Here is a 9,874-nt window from a genome sequence, read left to right on the forward strand (position 1 = left end):
GAGGGGGGCAGCTGAGGACCACTGGTGCTCTGGGACACTTGGGCCAGCGGCCGGGTTAGCGTTGGCATTGCGTCCTGGCGTTCAGCCTGCGCACTTCCTGGGCATTACGGGGTCTACACAGGAGGCACCAGTTACATCCCTTGGATTGAAAGCATTAATTTAAATAACTCTTGGAAGACTTTTATTTGTAATTCCTACCAGCTATTACTTAATTACATTAATAGCTAGAGTATTTAAATACTTAGAAAACAACACTAAATCCTGTATGGTTATTTGGCTTAGCAGTTCTGTTAAAAAAAAACCCAAAACTAAAACATGGATTATTCAAACACAATATTAATTTGTTTTCTGTCCCAGCAGCTGTTAAAATACCTTTAGTTTCACAAAATTGCCACCTGCCTAAAGAAGGCATTACCCTGCACTTAATGAAGTTATGTTTTGTTTTCTTTTAAATAGCGCTGTGGATTCTTGCAAGACTGCAGCTTTTGAATGAACACACGTCCCATGAAAGCCTGCGGAGCATGAAGGTACCTTACGCTGCTCCCTCGTGTATGCTGGTAGTTGAAGAATCCCAGCAGTACCGGCTGTACGCGGGGGGCATTTATGTGCGATGCTGTGCGCTTCAAAGTAGCTCTGTAGGTATCTGCTGCAGGCAGCGCAGGGACAGCTCTACAGCCCTTGCCTTAAAGAAGTTCCTGCTGTCAGTTGCAAATACTGTGCAAATACATAGTTTTATGAAGAATAAGCTTTGACATTCGGATTTATAATTTCCATACATGTTCAGCTGCCACTTTCTCAGAACAAATTAGAAGCAGTGTTACTAAAAACCTGTTTTGACTACAAGCTATATGCCCTTATATAAACTTCCTCTTTCTCACATCTCACATTCTATCATTAGTATTTCACTTTCTAGAATAATGTAACTGAAATCTCTTTAAAAAAACAAGACTCCAAACACTTCAGTATGTTTTCAATAGTAGTTTATTTACTCACTTATAAACACTAGAGTATGCAAAGCAGTTAGAAAATACTACTGAAACTTGAAAATTATTCTAAAATTTTCAGGGATTTTGTTTGAGGGTGAAGGAAGGCTAAAATTATTAGCAAAGACTACTCAATGCTGCCAACCACCCTGTTAAAACCTAAACCTGGACAACTTAAACAAAATTAAAGCCATGCTAATTACAAAAACTTACCATGAAGTTCCTTGCAGGGGGGTCACAGTTAGTCTTTGGAGGTCCAAGAATACCATTTATAAGTGTTACTCAGCAGAAGTAGCTGGTAATAGTGCAAGTGCTAAAATGCAAAATTCACAGATGGTACAGAGTTTGGAGATTATTCTGACTTAGGTGCAGGAAAAAAAAAAATCTAAGCAACTTTTTGTAGTGGGATATGAACAACAGAAGTGTGGGATTACTTTTCAGCCTGAGTGTTTAGAACCCCTCCTTAAACCCTTTAAGATGTACATTGAGACCCAGCTGGGTTTTTAATACTGCAAGTGGAAAACTACCAGTAGTGCAGTTTTCTCCACTAGTTCGATGGTCTTCTATTCACAAGCCTCAATATAATACGCAGTAATGAAGATATAACTTGAAAAGTTAAATAGGTTAAAAACTCTGTAAATAGCCATATTCAGACCATTCATAGCTACAGCATAGTAGTATGGTGTATAAAAAATATGGCTCAACCTTCAGTGGGTTTCAAGCGCATGTAGATTAAACAACTCCTCAACTCCTACCACCAGTGGAAATAATCTTCCACCAGTTTCTGCTGAAACATCCTGCTCTTGTTAAGAAGCTGCCTCTTAGTTGACACTTTCGCACCTGTAATAAACTTAGTTTTTCAGATTAAGACTTCTGTCAAAGTCTATGTACATTTACTCATGCCTCATTCATCTGCAAAGTCTTTCCTGTGACTGGTCTTCTGGGCTGAAAGTGTTGCAGAAGCCTACTGCCCATGAGGGGACCGGCCCGAAAACAAGCTAAAAACATACATCCCCACCGGAGATGCTGTGGACAGAAACACATCCTGACAGTGTTTGTCTCCCCCAACCCACTGCTGCTGAGGAACTCCAACTCCTAGAAGAATAAGTAAGTAACGTTCCTTGGTACAGATGCAATCTGGAGGGAACTGCTTACCATTCTAGGTGCGGACACCCAAACGTGTGGGCACTGGATTTTAGATATATACGTATCATTGAGCAGTGCAAAAATACAGTGGATTAAAGTTGGGTGTCAGGTACCGACACGTGATGAGCGGTGGCTCCGTTTGACTTGTCAACTTTTAGAGCATGCTTATCTGAAACAAACCGAATTACTGCAAAAAAGCTTTACAGAAGTTCATCTCAAAAGGGTAAAATTAATTAACTGCTATGAATTCTTTGCATTCAGGGCTGCAAAACAAAGACACATATTACTTAAATCAGTTTTATTTAAGAATTTCCTACAGTGACAAATCTTATAAAAGGCATCCAAACACGAAACTGCAGCAAACAGCATTCTTATGGATATCTTACAGACAGTGGAACGTCCACCTGGGAGAGGCACACTGAGCTCGCTAGTGATCTCTGCTACAAGAGCTACTGCAAAGCACACCACAAGCTCAATGTTCTCCTCACAAACCCCATCATCTTCAATTCACATTACCACACTTACAGATCATTAACAGAAAAAAAAAAACCACACACCATACAGCATTCACAGCAGTTGACATAAGGGAAAAAAAATACAAATATTCATTTCACATAACACATTCAACTAATTGATTAACTAGGTATAAAACCCACTTAGTCTTCCACATATGGATGTCCTTTGAATGCAATAAACACTCGTACTTTATTTGCTATCATTGCTCTCCGCACACTCTCACCAAAGCCACAGGATTGAGAGACATCTCGCCAAGTAAAATAAAATCCCATAATGCACCACCAGGTCTCTGCATGCGCTCTCTCCTTTATCTCGCACAACCAGCCCTCTCATGCCTCGGCACCACCATCAATCCCACACAAGGTTTCAAAAGTTCAAACAGCCTTCTGGTTCCATCTCACAGCCTTGCGTTCATAGCGTTGATACGACTCCATGAAATAAAGAGTAGCGGATAAAAATGGAACACCCACCGTCTAAGACGCAGCATGTGCGGTGTGATGAAGTATTCTTGGATGAGAAAGCATGTAGACAGAAGTATTCCTAAGGCAGAATATTTACAGCACTGCTTTCAATGAAGTGCTTCTTCCATACACATTTGAAATGAGATGAACTGCAGAGATTAAATGAAGCCTTCATATTGTACTTTAGTATGGAGGGGAGACAGTGTTAAAAAAAAAAAAACACGAAACAAAAACGACACTGTGTTCTCCAACTGGGGCACTTGGAGAGTCTTATGGTGGGATCAAATTAAAGACAGGAGGGAGAGAATGCTGTTTCTGACCAATGGTTTCCATTTTGAACATGCAAAGAATTCAGGTAGCCAGGAAACGAGGGGTAAAGTATTACAGGAGAAACCTTTCCTATCGATTGTAGTGTTAGTTTACCTATCAGGCAAACAGCAGTCCACTTCCAAACATTCAGTATTCCAACAAGATATGTAACAAAACTTACAAAATTCCTTTTACCTTTCTTTTCTTTTTCCTTTTTTTTTTTTTTTTAAAAAAAGAAAAATGTCAAAAATACTGCTGAATATACTGCACACTGAACAAACTGATTTGGAAAATTTTAGTATATATGTAATTTACAGTATACTTACCATGAGTTAGAAAAATTTGATTTCCCACCATAGAGTCAGTATCAGAGCCCACTGCGTCTACATTCCCCAGCCCGACGATTTGGAATCCATGCTTGAACCAAAGCCTCCGTTAAACCCACTGCTGGAGCCCGTGTTTGAGGCCGAACCCCAGCCTATCGCTGCCCCCGAGTTGGACCCGCCGTAGGAGTTATTTCCTGAGCTAAAGCCCTGGTTCTGCTCCCGCTGCATGTTGCCTTGAGGCTGGTTGTTTCCCGAGGGCCCCGACTGGTTCTGCTGACTAGCCAGCATGCCCATCATGCCCCAGCTGCTCTGCAGGGCTGCCTGTGCTGCTGCCATCATGGCAGGGTTGATGCTAAAGGCTCCGAAGTTCATGCCTCCGCCCATGTTACTGCCCTGGTTGTTACCCAGTCCCCCCCCACCTCCTCTGCTGTTGCCAAACCCCCCTTGATTCCCAAAGCCTCCCGGATTACCACCGAATCTTCCACCTCTCTCTAACTGTCTATTGCTATTGTGCTTAGGTTCAGCATTGGATATATGTACGCTGATTCCTTTAATGATCAAGTCCTCTCCGCAAAGAGACTGGGCAACCTATAAGAAATAAGGGATTGATTAAATGTATGTTAGATTTTTTTTTTTTTTTTAAAAGTGTTACTAGTACAAGACAAAAAAACCCGCACGATTCTGAGCAGATATTTAACCTGCAAAGGAAACACATGCATATACTTAATCCAATTTGAAGTGTTTATCTTCGCATTCACTACTACGCTAACCACAGTATAAAAACCCATCTGTACAACAGCATCTGAAAAGCGTAACCGTAGACAATTCAATAAATCAAAGCAAGCTAATACAACTGGAATTCTCAAGACAGTGGACAAGAAAGTATTCCATGTGTACTTCCAGAAATAATACTTTATCAAGCTACTGAAACATAGGCAGCGTAAACATGAAGTTAAAACACTTGATGTACCTGATCATCTGCAAATGTAACAAAAGCAAAAGCTCGGAAGGGTTTAGGAATGAAGACATCTACCACTTCTCCGTACTGGGCAAAGAACTGTCGGAGTTCATCTGCCGTCATGTCCTCAGTGCAGCGCCCAACGAACACTTTCCTGCTACGCAAAGGTTCGTCAGGACTTTGCTGGAAAGAATTGAAGAGAAAAACAGTTGAAACAAAAAAAAACCCAAACAAACAAAAAAAATCACAGCTATGCTTGAGAACCACGTTACATTACAATAAAGGCCCCTTTTAGTCTAGGCTGTTCTGAGGACTGAAGATCAAGAAAGTTTGAGATTGCAAGTTAAAGACTTAAAAAGTTCTGTTCAGAAACATGCCTACGCCTTCGTGCAGATGGATAAGAGCCACAAGAAAATGAAGACGGGAGCAATACACAAGAGCAGGGACAAGGCCACTGCAGAAGGATGCTTTTTTTTGGTAATAACTGCATAGATAACAGACAGGAAGAACAGACAGTTTTGAATTCAAAGACTCATTCTGATCTTCCCTAGGTTAGTTATTCCGCCTGCTGTATTCTCCATTTATTCACACAGCAGACAAGTTAAGCAGGTACTGCTGGACATTAAAACACATTCTTTTCAGATTTCCATCTGTACTTAATTCCCCCATGTAACTAGCTGTTTTCCCAACGCTTCCTGCTCACTTCCTGCTCACCCACCTCCTCCCTCTTTTCCTTCCTTGCTCTCATTTGTCCTGTCCATTCACGGACTGAAAAGCCACAGCCAAGAGTGGATTATTAATCTATTCATCTGCTCACCTAACACAGTTGCTAAAAAAGTGCACTTCGAGCGTCTGGTAAAAATAAAACTAGCAATAAATATGGAAGTACCTTAGAATTGGGAAGTTTACAGTCACACCATCTTCCATCTATCATGTGCCGCTGAGACATTACTTTCACCTGGGTTTCATAATCCGTAAACCGAACAAAACCAAAACCTTTTGAGTGGCCAGTTTTAATATCCTTCTTAACCTAAGACAAAAAAAAAGCAGACTTTTAAAAAGATCACAGAAACAATGCACACCTGTATTTGTGACTTACTGACAGGGTATTTACCAGTCATCTCCTGTATCAAGCTTGATATTAAGGTCATCAGAAAAAGTATACAAAAAGTTTTGATTATCTCACTGTATAGGCCTACCTTTTCTTACAAAAATTACCATAACATTATATAGTCAAAGCAGGGGCCTGTGACACCCACAAATTAAAATTATTAGCTTGCCTCGAGCCCAAGCACAACCAAAAATGGGATATAAATATTTTGTAACATCATGATGGCACAGCCAGACCAGCTGTGTACGCAATGTGACCACCAAAGGGGCAAACCCGTGCAGCTGCGCACAGGAAGCACACAAGTAACAGAAGGGAAGGAAAGAGCCAAGAGTATCAGGATCCGGTGCAATCCGCCTTCTGGGAGGATAACAACATCACGCATGAAGACAGACGAAAACTGAAGCAGGTTTGTCTTCTGACTCCTGCCATCAGAGAGCCCTCACGCCTGGCCGCGCCACCTTGGCAGCTCAGGCCATTGAGGTCCCAGGCATCCACGCTAACCAAGCGGCACCAGGTCCGCGGTACCACGTGCACCCCGCTGATGCGGGATACATGCGTCACAAACGGTCTGGCGGAGGCCGTGATGATACAGAAGTAACCGCTAGTATGAAGCGTGCTGTTACTGAATGAATTTAGTAAAGTTCCGTTTCAGAGTTTATCGGTCTTGTAAACACTCCTGTCCCAGCAGTCTCTTAATTCCTTAACACATGCACATAAACACATATTCAGCTGCAACAATTAGTAATATAAATTAACAAGCTCTTAAAAACACTGTACCCTTTAAACATGAATTATCGCTCCCAGATATCCCTGACCGTCTGTACCTACATAAGCCCACAGCTACAAAGCTCATGGGACAAAATGCACCCTAGGAACAGAGATGCACAGCTTCAGGTCTCAGCTCGGAGTTTATGCGGCTCCGTTTGTCTCTACTGGCTTTGTCAGAAGACTGATTTCTACCCAATGTCCCTCGTTACTTGGGCTGCAAAAGGATTTTACCTGCACCATCAGAACTTCTCCAAATGTACTGAAATATTCCTTTAGGTCTTGTTCAGTGGTTTTCCAGGGAAGACCCAAGACTATTAAATCCGAAGTCTTCTGTACTGCTCGTTTCACTTTCACGGCTGACGATGCATCTGTTTCATCCATTTTTCTCTTATTATCTGAATATAAAGAAGTACATTAGACATCATCCTCAACTCTGGAAACGGCTTCCACTGATTATGAACCGCATGGTATAAAAATCATAGACTACGATGAGAAAAAGTACAGACTACAGAAGAACACATGCCAGCTGCTGGGAGCTTCTTATTATAACCCATACCCAACTGTCTGCAAGTATAAGGAGAGAAGAAAGAACAGTCGACACTTAAGTCCTCCTCCAAAACGCAATTTGACTGAGTTAGTTTTGTGTTAGTTTACTGAAGTATTATTCAGTAACGTTCACAGTCGAATAAGGAAGTGGAGAAAGCAGGTATTTTTAACAAGAACACTTGATTAGCAGTTTACTTCCTTCCCTTTTTTTGGGGGGGTAGGGAGGTGGTCAGGCTCCTCTTTTCCGGAGCATTTGTTCATTTGTTTTAAATGGTACCTCTGACCATGGCTTGAGCAGAAGCATCTGCGAGTACACAGAGACCCCGTTACACCACGGTCTTTGAAGGTCCATATAAGGCTGTAAACCCTCCAAGGATAATGCAAGACTTTGTCATGAAAGTGCTTGTATGGGTAGAGAGTTAAACATCTTACTGCACATCTGAGAACTCAGGGGGGTCACATCTACTCTGCAGGACAGATACACGAATAAAATCGCTGAACTTCTGTAAATGAGAGGGTTCAACAGCAATACTGTAGCCATATCAAAGTAGCAGTGACTCACATGGACCTCTTGACTGAGAAAAAGCGAGCTCGTACAAAAAAGCTGAAGGAACGAAGTCAAACCTTTGGGATAATTAACAACATAGACCAGGTTTCCCCATCCGGCTTCCGGCGCGTGCAGAATGCCTTCCACCAGCCGGACGCCCCTCATGCACTGCGACACCGGGTTCCTGTAGCGCAGCCCGCATGCCCCGGGGAACTGGGCAGTGACGGTGGACAGCAGCACGGTGCCGTCGTCCTCCGAGGGGATCTCGATGGGCTCATCGTTCTCGTCCTCCGTCACCCGGATATACTCCGACATCTTTGCTGGAGGTTACTGAAGCACAGGACGGGGGGGGGGGGGAGCGGGCGTAAGCCATCCCCTTGTTTTCCTTCATTTGCTTTTCACCCTTGCAGCCCCGAGGCGGGAGCCCAGCTGCATTCACTCCCCCCCGGGCCACACCGACACGCGCCATTCATTGGCGTTAAGGCCTCGCGCCCTGCCGTGCCGACAGACACACGGACCGACGCCTCGGCCCGCAGCCTGCGGAGGGGCCGACAGCGACGGCCGCCGCAGCCTCTCCCAGCGGGGCCGGGGCCGGGTTGCGGGGAACAGCCTCCCTCGGCCCCACCGCCCGCCCGGGCCCGCCCAAACCCGCGACCGCCGGGCGCGGCCCGCCCCGCCGCTCCCGCCATCGCCGGCGGCCCCGGCCCGAGCGGGCCCCGAGCGCTCCCGCCGCGCCCCGCTCACCGGCCAGGGAAGGGAGCGGCGCCTCCGGGACACCCTCGCCGCCTCCGCCGCGCACAGGCCCGCTGCCCTCCGCTGGCGCCGCACAAAATGGCGGCCGCGGCCCCCCTCAGAGGCCGGGCCGGGCCGCGGAGCGAACCACTGCCAGCGGCGGGGAGGGCGTGCAGCGGCGCGCGTCCGCCCGCGGCGAGCGCGTGGGCCCCGGCCGCTCTCCGGCGACGCGCCGGCCGTGCCCGCCCGGAGCCGTGGGCGCTGTTCCCGGGACGGGGCTGGCGGCGGCGGCAGCGGGCGGCGAGAGGCCCGCTCCCTGCCCCGCTCCCCCCCTGCGGCGGGGCCGGTGGTGCGGCCCTGCCCGCGCCTGCGCGAAGCGCGCTGCGAGCGCGGGAGCTGCCGGGAAGGGACGGCGGCGGCGCGGGCCCTGCGTGCGGGCCGGGTCGCTCCGGGGAGGGGGGCCGGGGTTCCCCCCCGTAAGGCCGCCCCGCGGGCCAGGGAGGGGGGGCGGCTGCTCGCGGTAGTTGACGGCGGTAACGGCGGAGCCCCAGCCCGCAGGACCCCGCGTGGGGCCGAGCGGCCCGCACTCAGGCGGGTCTCGCCAGCGCGCAAGGCCGCGGGCGGCGTAAGGGCCCGCTGGCCCGGTAGCTGCCGTCGCCCGCGGTAAAGGCGGTGCCCGGTAAGGGACCCCGGGGCCGCACCGGCGGGGGAGCGAGGGCGGGCGGCCAGGCCCCGCTCTGGCGGGAGCGGGGCCGCCGGGCTTTGCGCGGGCATCGGCCGCGCCGGCGGAGCCCGGGGCCGCTCCCCGGGGCAGGCGTCCCTGGGAAGCGTCTGATGAGGGAGCCGAGGAGCGTGCGGGAAACGGAGACTTCCCGGTGTGCGAAAAGGGTCTTAGCAACAGGCGGCAATCCCTCTCTTTCCCATCTCCGCTACCAGAAAGGCAAGGGGATGAGCGTACGTAATTTGTAGCCAAAAAAAAAAAAAAAAAGACTTCAGGTTAAAAACAAACACACAAGAAAACCACCAAAACCCCCACGCTCAGTCTAATAAGTCCTAACCAATGAAGCAGTTTATTCAGGGAAGGCGAGGGGTCTCCATCACTAGAGAGAAGTCTGCCGGGAATGATCTTGGGCATACTGAGAGCTCTTTCAGTTGGGCAGGAGGAGACACCACATGCACTTCAAGGTCCCTTTTTCACCATAACACGGTAACATTAGAGATACTGAGTATGGGGATCACTGTAGTATCTGAGCATCAGCCTGGAAGCGCCTGCACTTCAGGTTATCTGTAACGTTAGTGCAGGGGGCAAACCCTCTTGCCGGGAGACATGAATGAGCGATACTGGCTGAGGCACGTTGCCACTTGAACAGCATCATTCTGCACTTGGTAGGAAGGGTTGATCCAACATGCCTCTGTCTGCAGACCTCCTGCAGGCATTCCCTGAGGATCTTGGGAAGAACTAGATTAACCA

The 9,874-nt window shown here is 47.6% G+C and overlaps 1 protein-coding gene across 3 annotated transcripts; it reads right to left on the minus strand.

The window, feature by feature from the left end:
- Positions 1 to 1,047: 1,047 nt before the first annotated feature.
- On the minus strand, positions 1,048 to 8,459 carry TARDBP (TAR DNA binding protein). Of its 3 annotated transcripts, none has more exons than XR_012831645.1 (7): positions 8,416 to 8,459; positions 7,749 to 8,001; positions 6,810 to 6,973; positions 5,589 to 5,729; positions 4,712 to 4,882; positions 3,742 to 4,329; positions 1,048 to 3,255 (listed from the first exon to the last, which is right to left on the minus strand). XR_012831645.1 is itself a non-coding variant. In XM_075721494.1 (6 exons), exons 2-6 carry the CDS (start codon positions 7,984 to 7,986, stop codon positions 3,799 to 3,801), a joined length of 1,245 nt encoding a protein of 414 aa, XP_075577609.1. In that variant the 5' UTR covers positions 7,987 to 8,001; positions 8,416 to 8,459; the 3' UTR covers positions 1,048 to 3,798. The 3 variants fall into 3 exon arrangements, 1 of the variants encoding a protein (XP_075577609.1); XR_012831644.1 differs by having other exon boundaries at positions 1,048 to 3,287; XM_075721494.1 differs by having other exon boundaries at positions 1,048 to 4,329.
- Positions 8,460 to 9,874: the final 1,415 nt, after the last annotated feature.

The sequence above is a fragment of the Pelecanus crispus genome, chromosome 15 (genome assembly GCF_030463565.1).
Source record: "Pelecanus crispus isolate bPelCri1 chromosome 15, bPelCri1.pri, whole genome shotgun sequence".
NCBI lineage: Eukaryota > Metazoa > Chordata > Aves > Pelecaniformes > Pelecanidae > Pelecanus > Pelecanus crispus.

Excerpts from the sequence above, each read along its gene's own strand:
- TARDBP (XM_075721494.1), bottom strand. The coding sequence starts at position 7,986 with ATGTCGGAGTATATCCGGGTGACGGAGGACGAGAACGATGAGCCCATC. Across the intron at positions 4,883-5,588 it reads GTAAACTTCCCAATTCTAAG|CAAAGTCCTGACGAACCTTT; the intron begins GTACTTCCATAT and ends AATTCTTTCCAG. Across the intron at positions 4,330-4,711 it reads TTACATTTGCAGATGATCAG|GTTGCCCAGTCTCTTTGCGG; the intron begins GTACATCAAGTG and ends TATTTCTTATAG.